Source organism: Triturus cristatus, chromosome 7, assembly GCF_964204655.1.
Source record: "Triturus cristatus chromosome 7, aTriCri1.1, whole genome shotgun sequence".
Taxonomy (NCBI): Eukaryota; Metazoa; Chordata; class Amphibia; order Caudata; family Salamandridae; genus Triturus; species Triturus cristatus.
This window is the reverse complement of record NC_140590.1, coordinates 938394721-938415319: the sequence shown is the minus strand read 5'-3', so window position 1 is coordinate 938415319 and position 20599 is coordinate 938394721. Positions and strand designations below refer to the sequence as shown.

The 20599-nt window shown below is 50.2% G+C and overlaps 1 protein-coding gene across 2 annotated transcripts in view; it reads right to left on the bottom strand.

Annotated features, from left to right (window-relative positions):
- Positions 1-20599, bottom strand: part of ANKHD1 (ankyrin repeat and KH domain containing 1) — a 1109311-nt gene that overhangs the window by 57892 nt on the left and 1030820 nt on the right. For both annotated transcript variants that reach the window (XM_085617924.1, XM_085617925.1), the window contains exon 32: positions 8899-9074. In XM_085617924.1, coding sequence (XP_085474050.1) covers positions 8899-9074 — 176 coding nt within the window. The remainder of the gene's footprint in view (positions 1-8898; positions 9075-20599) is intronic.

Sequence of the window (20599 nt, the reverse complement as noted above, 5' to 3'; positions counted from 1 at the left end):
TGAACTAGCTTTCCCTTGATAGAAAGAAGAAAAGCTTTCAATGCAAAGCAAATTGCCTGGAGCTGATGAGGAGTCCTGATTTGGCCAGAGACCAGGGTCCTCTGATCTCCACCTTTCCCAGATGGCCGCCTCATCCCAGGAGTGATGCATCGGTCACTACTGTGTTATCAGGTTCAGGAAGGGAGAGGGGCCTGCCGCTGACCCCATCGTGGTTAGTTAGCCACCACTGCAGGTCCTGTGCAGTTCTCTCTGAGATCTGGACCATGTTGGAGAAATCCCCTGATGCTGCACTCACTGGAACTTCAGGCCACACTGCATCAGGCATGTGTCACTAGCAGGATGCAGGAGGCCTTGAGGCCCAGCAGCCTCAGTCATTCCCACTGAAATCCAGGATAGAGACTGAAATATCAGTATCATTGCCTGAATACCCTGAACTTGCTGCACGGGAGGATAGGCCAGAAACTGCACTGTATCCAGAAGGGGAGCGCCTGAGAAGGTGTCAGATGTGACTCCAGCATGCGGATAGTAAACAGTAGCGAAAGCAGGAGATTTGCCGTAGTCTGCAGGTGGGAGAGGGCAGTCTAGGCCAAGCTCACCTTCAACAGCTAGTCGAGATAGGGTAAGACTGGCACCCCTGCTCTGCGCAGATGAGCTGAGACCACTGCCAATACCTTGGTGAACACCCAAGGGGCGCTGGTAAGGCCAAAGGGGAGCACGGTGAACTGAAAGTGCTTGTGGCCGACCATGAACACAAGGTAGCACTGATGGGCAGCCAGGATGGGAATGTGAAAATAGATGTCCTGCAAGTCAAACGCTACCATTCAGTCTCCGGGTCTAGGGCAGACAAGACCTGAGCCAAAGTGAGCATTTTGAACTTTCCCTATTTCAGGAAGTAGTTGAGAGCTCACAGATCTAGAATAGGACAAAGGCCTTTGTCGGAGCCAGAAAGTAGCAGGAATAACAACCACAGCCTACTTCTGGCACCGGAACCCTCTCTATGGCTCCCCTGATCAAGAGAGTGCGGACTTCTTCCTGCAGCAAGTTCAGGTGGTACTACATCAGCTGGTAATAAGCTGTATACATGAAGGGAGGGGTAGTCTTGAAGGGGAGGAAGTAGCCCTTTTGGATTATCTGTAGAACCCAACCTGTTGATGTGATGCTTTGCCAGCGGTGGAGGCGATAGCTGATCCTGCCACCAACTGGCCGCCCATGATCCTGAAGGGCCGGACTAGGAAGGTTTGGAGGCTGCAGGGGGAGGAGTGGACTGACTCGACCTCTGGCTACCTGACCCATGAGGTCGAAAGGAGCCACGGTTTTTTGACTGGCGCAGCTGAAAGCCCATCCCGTGGCCACAAAAGAGACGATAAGCATGTGGGTGGTCACTGAGAGGCCCAAGCACTTGACTGAATCCTGAGAGTCATTAAAGCGCTCCAGGGTCATGTCTGCCTGGTCTCCTTAGAGACCGGCGCCATCAAAGGGCATGCCCATAAGGGAAGCCTCGACATCCCCAGAAAAGCCAGAAGTTCTGAGCCTGGCATGGCGAACAGCCACCGATGACACTGCTCTGCCCAGCGAGTCGATGGTGTCCATCCAAAGGAGCACAGTATAATTAACAAGGGGACCCGATCAAGTAGCTTTGGACCTCGGGTGATTACTTATTTTAACGAACAAAGGTCCTTAGATTAAAGATAGATAATGAAAACATTTCAATATAGACTTCAATAAGAACTATGGATAGTCTTCCAATGTCCAGCCGGACAGAGGAACATTATTTAGAGCAGATGCAAAAGGAATTAAACAAAGTGAAAGCAACAAAGAGGGTGAAACACGGGCACAATCCTGTACTGAGCTTACAAGAAGAAAAATGAAAAATGAGAAGAAAAAGTAGCAGGCAAAAACTTTGGAGCAAGTGGTGGCTTACAATACAGTACAATCTTAAGTAAGCTCTAACCAGCAGTTACCACAATACAATTTACACAGTGGATAAATAGCGGTACTGTTTGAAAAGTCGACGTTTCGATCCCTAGCTCCTAATGCAATGGGATCATCCTCAGGACTAAACAATAAACAATTGCCTGATTTGATTTAGACGCCTGTGGGATTAAAACAGGAAAAAAGGGGGGAGAGAAGAAAACATAATAAGGTACCCCATTTAAGAATTGAGGTTGCATGTCAGCATCATTACAAGTTGTGGGGACCATATATATGGTCTGTGACTAAGAAAGTGATTTCATAGGCAATATGTGAAAAGACTAGGTCAAAGTGACACATGCAGTAGCAAATGATTGCGAATGCATCAATGGCCAAGCATGGTGAAAGCCTTAAGAACTAAGGTGACATTAATTACACAGTTCGTACGGAGGGCTGTGAGACGATGTCTAAGTGAAGATGGTCAAGGACGGACGGCCCAGTGAGAGTTTGGCGAGATCATACTATCACGTATCATGTGCATATTAAAATCTGGTCAAGCATAGTACATGCGCTGTTAACTTTGAATGCATGCCTAGGAAGGCTCGATGTTGGACCGCGACGAATTATGCTTTAGGAAAAAGGGGCACAAGGGGCGGGGTGTGTCAAGGTTACAGTGAGCATGTAAGGGTGGCGGCGCAAGTGTGGGATTTGCAAGGATCGTGTTGGTGTAATTAATGGATGGAGTGTGAAGCCATCTAATGCGGACGGAGTGGGCAGTGAGTTGTGGTTCTTTCCTTTATTCCCAGGTGATCCAATACCTCACTACGTGTCATGTTTCCTGGGCTTGTCACACCACGAGCCCACTCATAAGGTCAGCCTTTACTCTTAGTGAGTGCGCCGGCAACACCTTCACTGCGCCGACCGCAACTCACTGCCCACTCCGTCCGTCACAGACCATATATATGGTCCCCACAACTTGTAATGATGCTGACATGCAACCTCAAATCTTAAATGGGGTATCTTATTATGTTTTCTTCTCTCCCCCCTTTTTTCCTGTTTTAATCCCACAGGCGTCTAAATCAAATAAGGCAATTGTTTATTGTTTAGTCCTGAGGATGATCCCATTGCATTAGGAGATAGGGATCGAAACGTCGACTTTTCAAACAGTACCGCAATTTATCCACTGTGTAAATTGTATTGTGGTAACTGCTGGTTAGAGCTTACTTAAGACTGTACTGTATTGTAAGCCACCACTTGCTCCAAAGATTTTGCCTGCTACTTTGTTTTCTACTCATTTTTCATTTTTCTTCTTATAAGCTCAGTACAGGATTGTGCCCGTGTTTCACCCTCTTTGTTGCTTTCACTTTGTTTAATTCCTTTTGCATCTGCTCTAAATAAATGTTCCTCTGTCCGGCTGGACATTGGAAGACTATCCATAGTTCTTATTGAAGTCTTTGTTGAAATGTTTTCATTATCTATCTTTAAGCTAAGGACCTTTGTTCTTTAAAATAAGTCCATTCAAAGGAGGGCACAGCAAACAGAAAATGCTTCTGTCCCACCAAAATCCGTAGGCTGGGTCGGTGTGTCTGCAGAACGGATACATAGAAGTAGGACTACCGCAGGGCCAACACTACCATCCAAGACACAGGGACGAGGGCAGACAAGACCTAGACCAGTTTGAGCATCTTGAATTTTTCCTTCGGAAGGTGTTGAGAAGACACAGAAATAAAATATGCGAAAGGCCTCTGTCCTTCTTGGGCACCAGAAAATAGTGGGAACAACAACCACAACCTTTTTCTGGTACAGACATCCTCTCAATAGCTGGGACAAAAGGGCTTGCACTTCCTGTCGCAAGACGGAAAGATGGTCCTCCAAGAGCTGTTTGGCAGACTGTGGAAGGTACAGAGGTGCTGAAAGGAAGGTGAGAGCATAGCCCCTCCAAACAAATTGCAGGGCCAACGGTCTGATCTTATGGCTTGCCAACCAAGCAAGAATCTTTGGACACGGGTTCGTGGACACCATGGCAGTGACCGCAATACTGCTGGGCACCATGCTGTGGCTGGCGGTATGGGGACCTCTACCAAAGCCACAAAAGGAGTGGTAGGTCTGGTATGGTTGACAAGGAGGGGCAGATAGGTCTAGAGAATGAGCCCGACCCTGCTCTTCTTGTACCGCTTGAGAGGTGAGTTTGCATTATTTCCAAACAGCCAAGACCCATTGAACAGCACTGTCCATGCGGGATGACTAGACGTCATCTGAAAAAACGGTGGATTGCAGCCAAGCGTGGCAGCGAATGGCAACACTGATGCCAGTGGCCCTCCCAATGGAATTGGTAGTATCCAAGCCACAACAAATTGTTAACTCGGCCGCATCCTGACTGTCCTGGATAATCTGAAAGAGAGAGGTTGGAGATCTTCAGGGACACCATGGAGGACTTGGGCAACCAAGTCCCAAAGGGCGTGGAAGCAGTGTCCGAGGATACAGCTGGCATTCACTGGACAGAGCCAGGCTGATGGAAGAAAACTTGCTTTCCAAATGCCTCCACACACTTTGATTCTTTATCAGGAAGAGCAGTCGGGAAAGTGTTTGGGTTAGACTGGCTTGTGGACTCTTGGGACAACCAAACTTATGGGGGAACGGTGTTGACAGGAACACGGAGTCATCTGGAGAAGGACGATGGCGCCACGCTATTTGCTTGTTGACTGCAGGAGGGGTTGGGGGGCAAATCAAGGCCAGATGGTGAGAAAGGACTGATTTGGGGGGGCGGAAGGGGGTCTCTAGGCCGCGGTTCTCCTGCAAACCATCACACCAATTGTCCTCAGTATAGGGCTGAGTGAACACATCACCCACGTCAGTCGATGTCTCAGTTTGTACCGAAAAGGGAGTGCTGGGTGTGTTTTCCCTTGTGGAGATGGCGAATCAAGTGGGGCAAGAGTTGCCTCAGCAGTGGTCGGGCGTGACCTTGTTCGAAGTTAGACTTCACCAATTCAGAATCTACGAGCATTATAGGTATCTCCTTGTCTGGCGTCAATGGATTCAGCACCGGCTTTGATGTTCACCGAACTAGCGTGGACTGTGGCGCTGGAGGCGGGCTGGAATTAGAGGCATTGTGACGGGCTCGGAGGGTCCAATTGGCGCAGAGGGTGAAGCCGCCAGATGAATCCCAGATTTAAGACCTCTTGGCTCCTTGTGGCCCAAAGGCATGCCAGAGGGACTTTGAAAAAATCAGAAGAGTGGGAGCATGGCCTCACGGGACTCTTCAATCTGTTTAGGAGCGGTGGACTGCCCCGAAAACTTGGGTTGTGCAGGAACCAGTTGTGAAATCGGCTCCGAAATTGACGGACTCCAGTAGCAAGATCGAGAGCCATGAAGATGCCCTGTGTCTTCTCAGATGAATGAGAGTGATGAGAGGGGGCCAGAGTTTTGCTTTGATTTTGTGTGTTTCCTTTTGGACTTCCTGGCCGATTTAGATCTTGACGAACACCGCCCACCGAAGACCTGCTTTATCAACTTCTGGAGCGAGAACAGAAACCAATTACCGGAATGGACTGAGACTAACAGGTCTTATTACGTGGTCTCCTTATACATGGTGATGTAGTTACACCTTGCGCTCTCAGATGGTTTTGGATTCATCACTGTGCAGTGGCTGCAGGCCTTAGATTTGTGACTCGACCCCAGGACCACCTGATGGATATCTGTCACAGACATTTTTTTGTGACAGTCTTTACAGGGCTTAAAAACGGTCATATTTGGTGGCGACAATCCTTTGCACACTCAATTTTTTGAAAAATACCTGAGGTAAATGTCTCTGAAAAATGCGAGAGCACACCGGATCTGCGACTGGTGGTGTGAAAAGAAAGGAACGGACGCTAGCATGCTGGAGTGATGCTTATAAAGGCCCCGCACGTCAATTCCAGAGCGGAAGAGTGTCATTGCAGAGCCATGTGGTGCTGCCTATTGGCGTACAGAGCTACTGCAAAAATAATTCCGTATCCACCCTTGAGGTTTGGGGAATAGTCAAAAGATGAGGAATCTGCAGCTGGAAGTCTCTATTGGAAGCCTGAACTTCGAAGGCTGGAGATCCAGAAATTAGGAGAATGCAGACAGGGCTATCTTTAGAAATTCCATGAAAACGTTGTCAGCAAGGGGTTGGTCATTAGTTCCACCCAAGCGCAGCCGTTTGGTTGATGGTAGAGTTGAGTGGTGTGACAGCAGTTTCTATCCTGCAAGATGAGGCTGTTTCTACATAAGGCCCGCATTTCGGTCTGTCCCCAATTAATGTTCTGGAAGGCTGATGGCATTCTGGACAGAAACCTCAAACTACATTGTGCCCATGTTGTCGGTGCTACAACTTGAAGACGTCCCAGTGCTGCCTGCTGTGAGAAGCATTGCCTCACACAAAGGCTATTACTGGACAGCAGCCTGTGAATGGCACTTGAAAGTACAATCCAAAAATGGTTCTGAAGTTTGAGCCAGTGAAATCGCATCCCCTTTCTGGAAAACGTGTGTCAAAATGGAACCCAAAAAGACCCATTTTGTTTCAATTCTAAGTGCTCTATAAACAAGGAAATGAGTGCTCCGGAAAGTGCGTCCTGCACTGGTCAAGGTTTTGACTTCAACTCTTCTCCATCATGTACTGGATCATGTTAGGCTGCAACTGCAGTGGGTAACGCACTGGCCTAGACTGGACTGTAACTTCAGAGCTAGATTAATCCTGCACTAGTACTTAACGGGCTGCAAATGCCCACTGTGTGACACCTGCGCAGACTCGTGCTGTGATTCAACTTTGTGGTTCCTGTATGACACATGACATGCTGCATCTACCTCACTGCATAGAGGCACTTAACTAGAAGCAGGTCATGATGGTTGAAGACTTTGAAGACATTGAACAGTCCCTACCCACTTGTCCGAGAAGAGACATGACAAAGACATGGGCTTCGTCTGGCCTCACATATGATAGCTACCAAAACAGCACTCGAAGACTTGCAGGACCCTGCATGTGGTCAAGCACTAGTGACGGCAAGAACTTCAGAATGTTCGGTCTGAGGTACTCTGACAGGCAGCCTATTGCCAGTTAGGCCGTCGGTCAAATATTTCCACCAGTGGAAGTTCCACTGGTAGAAATGTGACAGTTTGTTAGACTCTAAATAGAGCAGGGGAAGCAGGAGTTTGGCAAACAGTGTACTCTTATCTTTGAAGCAGTGTACCATGTCCACTAAAATAAAAAAGCACCATATTTTGTTGAAGTTTAGTCTCTTTTGGAATGACACGAAACACTGGATTTTATTTATGAATACAGCACATCTTTTGCATTAAGCAAAAGAGATTGTTTTTAATTTTTCAAATCTTTGAGTAAATTACTGAATGTGTGACTGCCTACTGAGTGTTATAATCTATTGTTGCACAGTAGGTTTCAAAAGAAAGTTCCTATATTTCAATTAGTTACCTTGTCTTCGTTGGTCACAGTGTCATACTGTGTGCAAACGTAAGTATTGGCAAAGCCAATAGATCTCGCCAACGGGTTTGTCAATGTGTTTTTTAGCCATATTGTACAGTAGCATGGCTGCTGTGCAACATGGCTGACAGCAAAGCGAAAAAGTGCTATGATGCGGCAGGTGTTGTCTGCGTCATAGCATCCACGCAGCTGCACAACATGGCTAAACGAGCATTGGTAAAGTAAATAGGTCTTGCCTATGGGGAGGTTATTGGATTAGTCAATTTCTTTTCGCTATGTTCTACAGCAGCAAGGCTGAAAGTAAACAAAAATAGTGCTATAACGTGCCAGCATGGAGCTGTGATCTGTTTTCCTGGTATGGGATTATTCTCTGCCTTTACAAAAAATAAATACATAAAAAAGTTTATCTTGCGTAAAAGCTGAATTTTGCCATTGGTCCTGCACAAGAGCAGCACCAAAAAGGCCATACAGTGCAGGGAGCACAGTGCTGTTTGCATATTTCTAATATCTTGATATCCACTGGCATGACTTTTGGGTGCCCTTTTCTCGCTGGACAGGAGTGGGTAAACCTCTAAGGATGAGGGTTGGGAAGTAGATGAGTTAACCAACAATGGGAGAGATACGGACCAGACAAGTAACAATGTAGGACGAAGTGCGGTGCAAGTGAAAGGAAAATAAATGACCTTAATGGGGAGAGCACACAGGTAGATAGTGGTAAAGGGACATGAGGGAGTCTTGAGGGATCAGGGAAGGGTAGACGCAAAGGAGGTGAAGGCCACTTCAGGGCACGGGGAGGGTGACCTGAGGGTTCAGGGGTGGGTATAGGTAAAGTGAGGAGAAAGTGATTTGAGGGTTCAGGCATGGGCAGAGGTGAGGGGAGAGTGACTGGTGTGGGTGACTTGAGGGTCCAGGGGTGGGAAACGTTAAAGCAACATGAGGCCAAAATGTATGTTTCTGTAATTGTTCACGTCACAAAATCTCAAAATACTGAAAAGCGGGACCGTTTTAAGTTACCTTGAACGTGAGAGCGAAATAACTAAATAGAAAAAGTACCACAATCCGAGAGCAAGCAGCGTGGAAAAACACTAATCAAGAAATCAATTAGTACTCAGTCCATGCTCCACGGAAGAAAATAAACACAAGGAGACAAAGTGAAGCCGAAAGGCACTGATGTGCACACCAATGAAAAGGAAGAAAATAAGACGGACAATGAAGCCAACCAATGTATAGTAATGGGTGGGCTTACAGCCCCTTCTTAGAGTATTTTGGTTTTAGAAACAACAGATCGGGGCAAGCCACAGCTCATTTGCTCTGTCTTATGCGAGACCTTAACAGGATTAATTCATGTTCTAATGGTAAAATGTGGAAAGTGCCAAAGAGAAAAGGCATTATCTTTAAGACCGCTTTGAGCTTTTAAGGATGAGGCAAAACCAGCACACAAATCAGACGGCAACATCTACAAAAAAGGCGTCGCAATCCACAACAAATGCTTCATTTGACTTGCTTATCAATAACAGAAATTAAAAGCTTACTTTAGAAAAATCCACATAACCGCTGCTAGTTGGCTGATGAAAAATGTTTGCTGGAGCCATTATTCCAGAATCGTCACGTTCCATCGGTTGATGTTGAGAAAATGTAGCTGGATCCGGTACTTGCTGGAGGCCCGGATGACCACCCATTATAGACTGGGACCAACTTGACATGCCTTCTAGAATTATAAAAATACAAAATATATGGCCATCACAATTCAAACGTTTTGTGTCTTCCTTTTTACGATCAAATAGAGCTACCTTTGTTTGAGTTTGATTTTCATCCTATGGTAGAATTTATACAAAAGAAAGATGACTTGCAACACACAAAGACATACAGTCGGTTATTTGTAGCTGGAGGTCAAAATTAATGACTCTAATGACCTAGTTTGGACTGAGTTGAAGGTCTCACCCCCCTTGAGGTTAATCTGCCACCTGGGAACTGCTAATGAAATTATTGGTTCACCAGAGGGCACTTTTTGTTTCACACTCACTTTGCACTCGGCACTTACGTTGGACCACACCCAGACCTAGCTCTCAAAGGGATACTACCCACTTCATATGAAACACCTCAATGTGCTCCTTCTGTTGCATTACTTGGATGTGAGCCAGAAGGTATAGCGCACACCACTAAATTTCAATTCTTGTGTGAGGAGGAGCCTGATGATGAAGCAAGCCATCTTAGAGTGGGTGGGGGCTTTCGTCCTAAAACAGAAATTCTTTCTTGTGTAATAGGATTTTTGCTTGAGTCATTAGATTTTGACCTTAGGCAATACATGACCGACTGCATCTGTGTGTGTTTTATCTAGAATCCCTGTGAAATAGATGCATGTCTTGGTCAAAAACGTTCCCTGATCCTCTTGTGCTGTGAGCGAAAAAAGATGACTTGCATGTCAGCACTGTCCTGGAACACAGATTTGAACTTACAGATGGGGTTCAATTCAGGGCTTGCAGCTAGACTGTCTTCACTGCCAATGTAACAGCAATCACAACTATATTTTTGTAGTTTTACAGTCTCAGAGAACAAGCATGCAAAGGATCAAAAGCATTCACATCACACAAGGTAAAACCTATGGGGGATTCCATGTGTTAGGCGTAAACTAATCACCAGGCACTTTAGAATCTAATCACAAGTGGAAAAGCCTTGCTTTAGTGATCAGTAAAAGAGATTGTTGAACAAGTTACTTACCTTCGGTAACAATATATCTGTAAGAAACATTAGTTAGATTCCTTACCTTAGAATATACCCAGGCGTCAGGCTGGATCTGGAAAGATTTTGTGTCAGCAATACCCTTGCACGTCACTAGGCGTCATCTGCGGCTCCGTGTCCCTCGTCGTGATTGCCGGGATGACGTCGGAGTACTTAGACGCTGCCCTCGCGCGCTGACGTCAGTTCTTGTACATAGCTTTCCGCGCCAGGAACGCAGAGCCATGCAAGAGACCGACACTGGTGCCAAAAAGTCTAGGGCCCTGAACAGGATGACCTTAACCCTAGATGTCGGTTCGCAGAGCGGGGAGGATGGGTGGGTCGGTGAGGAATCTAACTAACTAATGTTTCTGACAGATACAGCGTTACCGAAGGTAAGTAACATCTGAAAGAAACACGTTAGTTAGATTCCTTACCTTAGAATAGATACCCCAGCAATACCAACCCCGGTGGAGGGTCTGCAAACCAAGATCACACCAGGAAGTCCTGGAGAACGGAACGGCCAAAGAAGCCATCTCTCAGGACTTGGCTGTCCAGACAGTAATGCTTAGCAAACGTGTGCAGCGAGGCCCACGTTGCTGCCTGACAAATGTCCTGCAGAGGGACTCCCCGTCCCAGGGCAGTAGAAGCCGCCGTAGCCCGAGTGGAATGGGCCCTCAGCACCACAGGAGGTTCCTTCTTAGCCAAGGAATAACAGGCCTTAATGAACAAAACGACCCACCAAGAGATGGTCCGCTTGTGCACTGCCCGCCCCTTCTTAGCGCCCACGTAACCAACGAAGAGTTGGTCGTCCACGCGGAACTGTTTCGTGCGGTCCCGATAGAAGGAGAGCGCACGTTTTGGATCCAGACGGTGGAGCCTCTCTTCCTCTTTCGAGGGATGTGGAGGCGGAAAGAAGGTGGGAAATGTAACAGACTGGCCGATGTGAAAGGCAGTTACCACCTTGGGGAGAAAGGAAGGACGAGTCCTGAGAACAACCTTGTCCGGATGGACAGAGAGGAAAGGAGGTTTAGAAGAAAGAGCCTGTAGCTTACTCACCCTTCTGGCAGAGGTGATGGCAACCAGGAAAGCAGTCTTAAGAGTTAGAAGATGAAGAGGACAATTATGAAGTGGCTCAAAAGGAGCGCACATCAGATAGGTTAACACCAGGTTCATACATATGAGTAATGCCTTTAAAGAATCTAGCAACAACAGGGGACTTGAAAAGAGAAGGCTGATCAGGAAGCCGTAAGAAGGCAGAAACAGCTGAAAGATATCCCTTGAGGGTGGCCAGAGCAGAGCCCTGCTGGACCAGGAAAAGAAGAAAGAGGAGAACTTCAGAAAGAGGGGCGGAAAGGGGATCCACAGCCTTTGCGCTGTGCACCATGCCACAAATTTGTTCCACCTGCAGGCGTATACCGTTTTAGTGGGGGGACGCCTGGCTGCCAGAACAACATCACAGACTTCACGAGGCAAGTCAAATGGCATCAACTGTCGCCGCTCAATCTCCACGCATGGAGGTGGAGGCTGGACAGGTTTGGGTGGAGGACCGTCCCCTGTTGCTGCGACAGAAGGTCCCCCTGAAGAGGCAGTCGAATCGGGGGATCGATTGACAGACTGAGTAGCTCGGGATACCAGTATCTTCGTGCCCAATCTGGAGCCACAAGGATAACTGGGGCCCGGTCGCGCCTGATGATTGTGAGAAGTTGGCCTGATATATGATGTCACTGGTTCTAGTGTACACCTTGTATCAGTCCAAACAACCCTTATGGTGATTGGTTGTAAAGTCAACCTTATAGACCAGCTATCCTAGTGGTAGCATGGACAAGAGCAGTCTTAGGCTAAACTCTGTATGGCATGTGATGCCAGCTGTTATACCATTTGCAATCCCTTGAATACCAAATGAAAGGACACCACAACAGATGTATATAAAAATAGAATGTATTTATTCTAGTCAAAATACCCTCAGCACTCTTTATGAGATTCGAGGTAAGTACAACACAGTCTTATTTAAGCATACATAAGTCACACAGGTAAGTAATACAGCTAGGCCCTAGGTGCCACGCAAACCATATACTAAGTAAGTGGTATAAGAACCACTGTCACGACCACAGGTTAGGCCTAGGCCTAGGGAATCGCTGGGGCTACACTATCCTATCAGTTGCTAGGCAGTGGGAGGCCCACGGGATTCAGGTGCAGAGTGGAAACACTCACGCGTAATGCGTTAAAGTCGATAGAAATAGTAATGTTTAGAAATTAAGAGTTTTAGGACACTTCAGAAGGAGCTAGGAGTTAGAGACTTGGAAACTAGACCCTAAGATAGTCAATACCCTTGTGAGCACCGGAGTACTCAAGTTACCTAGCCCACGGGCTGCGGGTGCATAGGTGTGAACTTGCGTTGGGTTTCGTCGTCGACTCCTATGGATGCCTGAAGAAAGATGCTGACAGGCAGTCAGTGAAGAGTGTCCGGTGGATTCCAAGGATGGAATCAAGAAGGAGGATACCTGCAAGCAGAGGGGACAGAGTCTAGGTCACCAGCCAGGAGCCGGGAAGGAACCAGGCGATGTCGTGAAGATGCAGGTGGAGAGGTGAAGCTTGTCGCAGCAGCCACGGGTACCAGGAGGCGTCGAGGACGACCAGAACCAGGAGGCGAGCTGTCCAACGAGGGCTCTTGCTGTCGGCGGCGTCTATGTCGAGTTTGGACACAACAAGCCTTGGCAAGCGCAACCCACGCAGAATGAAGGATTCGCTTCTGTTGCAGACTAGGACGGCCTGAGGTGCTTCTCTTTCACAGGTAAGCAAGGGCCAGTCTGGAGGAGCCAAACCAGCGGTGGAAAGTCAAAGGTTCATCGTCGCAGAGGTCACTAGCCAACGGGCAAGCAACCGGACAGACGCGTCGAGCAGGAAAATGCAGAAGGGCCCCACGCAGAACTCGTGGAGTGTGGAGGGCTGATCTTCGGTGCAGATTGTGCTCGGGGCTGGGGCTTCTCAATCCCCAGAGCACACCTTCGAGGATGCCTCAGAAGCTGCGCTGGAAGCAAGTAGCCAATTTTCCCAGGTAGCCGGTCCCACGTCTCTCGTCGCCTCCACGGATCTCAGCTTTGCTGTGGGTGTGCATCAGGGTCGGAGAAGTCTGGAAGTCAAGGCGCTGGTCGGGCTCTGCAGTCGGTTCCTAGTAGAACGTTGGGCAAAGCAAACGGCAGGTCGCTTGACGGTGCCTGTTTGCACAGGGTGGTCACTCCTTGGCCACAAGGGAGATTCTTCAGTCTTCTTCCGTAGTCGAAGGTCCAGAGTTTCTGTTCAAGTTTCAGTTATCAGGATAATCCAAAGTCCTAGGGACTCAGCTCCCACTCTTATACTAATCTGGGGGGCTGGGTTACCTGCTAGGTCCCTCCTATGGGTTGGACCAGGGAGGGGGGTGGTTACACCCCCTTCCCTTTGTACAGTTTCGCGCCAGGACTGGGGCTGGAGTGCCCCAGCACCGGTTTGAACCGGACTATGCATGGGACACCTTGTGTGACCCAGGCAGTGTCTCGTTTCATTCATCCCTCCCTGCCCCAATACACTAAGGCCTGTCTAGGGTGGTGCTAGCACCTCCCAAGGCAGGAAACCTATTGTCCAAGCCTCCCTCGCTGGAAGGACTCCCAGCAGCAGGAGGTCAGACTTGTGTCTGTGGCAGCAGCATCCATTTTGTGATGCTGGGGCTCTGGTTAACTTTAACCGGGTAGTAGGTCTTCAACATGTCTTCCCCCTCTAGAAGGGAGGGATACTATCCTCACCGCCAGAAATGGTGTGGGGGTAGTATTCCAAAGTGTTAGACAACTTACACGACATGTTTTGATAAAGCCAAACCATAGTTACCATAACCGCGAGGATTATAAGGCACTTTAAGAGTATATGATAGGCGATATCATAGAACAGCTATAAGCAGATGGTTACGAAAGCTGCAGACAGGCTCAGCTCATGCTAGAGCACCATCTCACATGTTACCAAGCACTCTGCCTTCAGGATTGTTAAGGACTGCTATAGGAGTGACTGATAGGTTACCGATGTGTCTATATATAAGATAGGTATAGGAATACTACACCTAAGCAAGGGGTGATTACACGACCTTGCCCCAGCTGAGTGATCAGCCAGTTGTGTCATAATGGAAGGCCATGCTGCAGCCCCTGGTAGGCCTAAGGTACACCTATGCCCTGGGTACCTAAGGTACACTGTACAGGGCCCTAGAAGGTGATCCTTACCAATTGGGTTATGTACCTAAAGTACATAGTATGAATTTAGAGAGAGAACAGCTGGGCTGTGGGTCTGATTAGCAGGCCCAGAGCCACATCTAAGTCGAAAACCAGGGAAGCAAAAGCAAAAAGTGGGGGTGAACATAGAAAGCGGACCCTACTCTCCTACAATGATCTTCAGCACTCTGGGCAGAAGTGGTATAGGCGGAAAGGCGTACAACAGACCGCAACTCCACTCGTGACGAAAAGCGCCTCCGAGCAAGTGCCGCCTTGGAAATTCCAATGCGCAGAACTGATGACATTGCGCGTTCTCTTCGGTGGCAAATAGATCTAACCAAGGTTCTCCCCACTGCCGAAAGAGGCCTTGCGCCACGTCCGAGTTCAGACGCCATTCGTGATCTATCATGCACCGGCGGCTGAGTTCGTCCGCCCTGGCGTTCAAAGAGCCCGCCAGGTGTTGAACCACCAGGGTGATGCCCTGATGTTCCAGCCATGTCCAGAGGCGCAGAGCCCCGACCCCATCCCGCCCTGTTTGTTGCGATATCACATGGCGGTGGTGTTGTCTGTGAACACCTGCACTGCACTTCCCCGTACAGAGGGGAGGAATGCCTTCAGTGCAAGCCGGATCGCCCGCAGCTCCAATAGGTTGATATGGAGCCGGGACTCCGCCGGAGACCAGAGGCCTCTGATCTCCGCATCTCCCATGTGGCCCCCCCCCATCCCAGGAGGGATGCATCCGTCACCACCACATGCTCCGGTTGGGGTAGGGAGAGGGATCTGCCACTGACCCAATCGCGGTCCGTGAGCCACCACTGCAACGGTCTTGCAGTGCCCTCCGAGATCAGGACGTGGTCGGACAGATTGACCCAATGTTGAGCCCACTGGAACTTCAGGTCCCACTGCAGAGCCCGCATCCGCCACCTGGCGTGATGTAGCAGCAGGATGCAGGAGGCCATCAGACCCAGCACCAACCTGACCGAAACTCGGGTTAAAGGCTGAAAGATCGGAATCAGAGCCTGAATGTCCCGAACCCGTTGTTCCGGAGGATAGACCCGAAACTGCACCGAGTCCAGAACCGCTCCGATGAAAAGGAGCTTCTGGGAGGGACTCAGATGCGACTTCGGCACGTTGATGGAGAACCCCAGCAAATGCAGGAGGTCGGCCGTAGTCTGGAGGTGGGAGACGACTGCTTGGAGCGAGCCCGCCTTCAACAACCAGATGTTGAGATAGGGGAAGACTGGAACCCCTAATCTGCGCAGATGAGCTGCGACCACTGCCATCATTTTCGTGAACACCCAAGGGGCACTGGTGAGGCCGAAGGGGAGCACGGTAAACTGAAAGTGCTCGTGGCCTACCGTGAACCGCAGGTAACGCCGGTGGGCCGGCAGGACGGGGATGTGGAAATATGCGTCCTGCAAGTCCAACGCTACCATCCAGTCTCTAGGGTCTAGGGCAGTCAGAACCTGAGCTAAGGTGAGCATCTTGAACTTCTCCTTCCGGAGGAAGGCGTTGACGCTCCTGAGGTCCAAGATAGCCCCCTTTGCACTTCTTGAGAACCAGAAAGTAGTGGGAGTAACAACCCCGACCTACTTCTGGGCCAGGAACACGCTCGATGGCCCCCTTGGCAAAGAGGGCCGTAACTTCCTCCTGCCGAAGTTGCAAGTGAGCCCACGACATGCGGTGGTACTGCGGTGGCATGGCTGGAGGGGTCGCCTTGAAGGGGAGGGAGTCGCCCCTTCGGACGATTTGCAGCACCCACCTGTCCGACGTGATGGTACGCCAGTGGAGCAGGTGATGGTGAACACTGCCTCCCACTGGTGTGGAATGGGCCTGAAAGGTTGGACTAGGATGGCTTTGAGGCAGATGCTGCTGGGGCAGATGTGGGCTGACCGGCTCTCTGTCCCCCTGCTCCGCCTCTGCGGAATCCACGTCCGCGACCGCGTTGAGGCTGGTTCTGCGGCCTGTGGCTAGACGGATGTGTGGGGGCGCCCCTTCCTTGGCCACGAAAGGGGCGAAAAGCAGAAGTTTGGGGGTGCGAGCCGAGAGGCCCAAGGACTTGGCCATAGCCCTGAGTCCTTAAAGCCTCCAGCGCACTATCCGCTTTGTCACCAAAAAGGCGACGGCCATCAAAGGGCATGTCCATGAGGGGCCGGAGAAATTCGTGGATCTCAGCCAGGCGGGGCGACGAATCGCCACCGTCTTCACAATCACCCTACCTAGTGAGTCCGTGGTGTCAAGGGTGTTGAGACCCCTGGCATCCCCCAGCTCTTTTGCCCAGTGCTGATCAAACTGGCACTGCTGTGCCAGAGGGTCCTCAGACCCCTCCCAGTCGTCCCCGTCATCTGACTCCTGGTAGACAGGTTGAAAGGTCGGAGCAGGGCGGTAGATTAATTGCTCATCCATCGGCGCAGGAGATGGCGCCGGGCGGCACCGCTCCAACATCCGACCCGGACTGAAACTGGGGACGACGTCATCCGAAGATGGTGCCGGGGGCGGCAGCATAGGGGTCGGCGCCGGCGGAGGGGTCGTAAGGTCAACCAGGCGTTGACCAGGATCCAGGCCTGGATCCCACGGGGGCCTGCGGTGCCGGGGCCGACGACTGTGCCGGGGCCGGAGCCGCCGGCTCGCTAGGCCTCCCAGTCGGACCTGCGGGGCCCGAAGGCGCGCCGGCAGTCCTCGATGGTGGAGCGAGACTCCTCATGGCCACGAGGAAGTCCCGGATCTCGCCCAGAGTCGCATTAGGCCCAGGGACCGTAGGGTATGGGGCCGGATGAGACTCCTGCGGCTCCGATGGAGCCACGCGGGTGGTGCCACCCGAACCCTCAGCTGAGTCGCGCGACCGGTGAGGGGAGTCAGAAGAGCGATGTTGCTTCTTCGACTTCTTTTTACTGTACCTCGACTTACCTGAATGCGAGGTCTTCGAACCAGACGAGCGGTGATGACGGCTTTCGCGACCGGTCCCTCGACCTCCTCCTCGACCGGGACCTCGAGCGGCGCAGAGCCGACTGCCGGACCTCGAGGAGCTTGCGGGACCACTCCAGCCGAGCCTTCGAGGTCAAGGCCTGGCAGTCGGGGCACGCCTCGGCATCATGGTCGGCCCCAAGGCAGTAGAGACACCAACGGTGGTGATCCGTAACAGACATCAGTCGGTGACAGGCGTCGCACGGCTTGAAACCGGGCATCCCTACCGGCACCAGGAGTTGAGGTCGAATCGAAAGATGAACCCAAAAAGTCCAGAAAGTTTAGTCAAAAAGTGACAAAAGGGTATGCTCTTCCCACATCTTCGCTTACTGGCGCGGAAAAAAGAAGAGCCGACGTCAGCGCGCAAGGGCGGCGTCTAAGTACTCCGACGACGTCATCCAGGCGATCACAACTCCGACGACGGATGCAGAGTCGCAGACGACGCCTAGCGACGCACAAGGGTATTGCTGATGAAAAATCTTATCGGATCCAGCCTGACGCCGGGGGATATTCTAAGGTAAGGAATCTAACTAACTAATGTTTCTTACAGATGTAAAAAAATAATTTTAATACTTAACCCATCATGAGGTTTTCTGAAGCGAAACTGGTCGCAACTAAGGTGATTTGTAAGCCTGGGCGGAGTTTCACTCAAAGAACTCCGCCAAATTCTGCAGAGTTCCGCAATAGGGAGGAGTACGTGACGTCCACTTGTTATGATATTCCACAAAAGATTTCACCACTTTGGATATTGCAGTTTTAGTCAGTGGACCTTGAGAGCAGAGCTAGCATGGCCATGTATTCTAAGAGTGATGAAATAAAAGTGAGGACAGACAAGCCAGCCCAGCAGGCACAGTGTGATGGACTGCTGGGTGTGATAATCTCTGGCGGTCCCCCTCAAACATCTTCCAGATGGTGTGGCCGAGACCGAATGTCACTGTAGTGAACCATGGGCTCTACCCCATGAGCAGCCTGTCTTCAATCACGCCAGTGCCTCCTGCGTCCTACACTCTGCTCTTCCACGGCTAGCACTCTGACATGCCCACAAGTACCGGAGTGAGCCTAGAGCCTGCCCCAAGGCAAACAAGTCTCCACAGAGCCGGCGTGAGACAGAAAATGTAAAGGTGACGAACACTGTGCAGCTCTTTGTAAGCTCCAGCCTCCCCTCCTCTCCTAATAGACATAATGTAAAATGATAGCAGGTTCTTTAGGGAGCATAAAGAAAACTTGGAAGCACTCTTACCTTCCGTCAAGTCAATGAGTCCGAGGTAGTGCAGACATTTCAGAGAGGAGCACCCACCAGCACAATCCCTGGTCTGCAGCCCCTTCGACTCACCTTCATTCCACATCCCAGTTTGCCACAAGTCTCTTAGGTTATAGTGATGCAGACACTTGCTGGCACTCTGAGGAAACAGCTGGCGAGTAATCACTGGTTTGACAGTGCCCTCAATGCTACTGCACCAGTGCGCAGCTCTTTTTCAGCGCAGCTTCCCGGTCTGTCTTTTCACTGTTTCCCCCTCGCTGCCTCACGATGCCCCCCTGCACTTCCCTTCCACTCCGCATCTTTTCTTCAACTGACCTTGCTCCTGTCAGCTGAGCTCTGAGACTCCGCTCTTAGAGCTGCAGCTTGTAATGAGGCCGCTGATTTGCATGCTAAGTTCAGTCTGTTAGCAATCAGTGGCCACTGAGCAGCCTATTCTGATTGGCTTTGACTCTGTCCCTTTGTGTTTTATAAACAGTTGTTTGTGGGGAGGCGAGGCACGTGGCATAAGCCTGGAGACCATCTTTAGCAGCACTGGCAGACTCAGAGTGGGCAGCAGTGCCGGTAAACTTGGCCAAATTCTGAGCTCCAAACGGAGCGTGGAGTGGCAAAACTTTGCAAACTCCTCCAGCAGAGTGGAGTTGGCCGTCCTTCCCTAGCGATGGTCATCTGGTACCATCCCAAATTTTGCTGTGTTGGGGAGAACCCTATCTTTTTTCTTAGCTCCTTAGTAAACCACTTAAACTGGAACCGAAGGACACGTTGCTAAATTATTTTTTGTAACCTGGGTTGTGTGTCACAATTAAGACTAAAATGCAGAAGGAAAATGTCTGAGGTGAGGAAACAAGATTTTGTGAACAGAATGCAGAGCAGTCCCAATAAAAGACTCTAAACTGAATGAAAATGTTAAGTTGTGAATGAGTGGACACCCTTCCCAGGTATTTACATTTTGGACTGTCCACATGTATAAGTCACTAGTCATGGCACCAAAAATGCTAAGAAAATCGTGCCTCCTCAAACATCCTTTGAAATTCAGAATGCACCAGAGGACAGACCCCCTACATTTGATCATTGTTACCCATCTCTGAAGAGGGTGGTGGGCTGTGTATAGGTGCAATGTCTGCTAGAGTCTGTGCCCAACAGTGCTAAAGTACTGTGGAACACCAATTACGTTTAAGGTGCCTCACCTCTACACGGCTTCTTGTGGGGTAGGAGGAGTGATAAGCAGATGATTGGGGGTAGTGCACGAGAACGTTTCTTAACCAGTACGTTTGCAGTATGTGCTGCTGTAGATTACATACTTTTATACAGGAAGAAAGGGACAGCCACCCACCGGTGGGCAGTCTAATGTGTTGGCTAGTGTAGCGCTTGGGAAGGAGGGGTACCCAAAGGAGGGTGGCGATCCCGCAGAAATGACCCGTCTCTCTAGGGTGCAGTGAGATGGTCCCAGGAAATAAGGTGCCTGCAAACACTAAGAAGTACATCGCCTGGGTGACCATCAATGGGTGTAGGGTAGAGGCTCTCAGATACTGGAGCCAGTGTGATCTTAGTCCGGGGTCACCTGGTTTCTGAGGAGCAAGTAGTTCCCGGGGAATTCCACCAAGTAGTTGCTGTGGACAACTCAGAGCGCCAGTGTAAGGTGGCGCAGGTTCCCTTTGAATGGGGCAGGGGGGAGGTCTCTCCCTTGAGGGTGGTTGTGAGCCCTACCATGCCTGTAGATTATCTGCTAGGTAACAACCTGGAGCAGTCCTTGTGGAAGGATGTGGGGCTCAGGTCTCACTTGGAGATGCCTGGGTTGCCTGAATGGGCATGTGTGACCACTCCGTCCATGGCAGCCAGTAAGGGTGATCAGAAGGACCTGGAGCCTGAAACAGTGGCCAAGAGAAAGAACAGGGGGGTGGGAAACCCACCGTTGAGCCTCCCACGGTTGAGGAGGAGGCTGACCTTGAGGGGACACCCCAGTAACTACAGGGGAGCAAGTGGCTGAACTAGGGGTCTCATCTGAGCTGACCCATTGGCAGCAAGGTAGTGGTCCCACCAGGGAAGACTTCTGCAAGGAGCAGA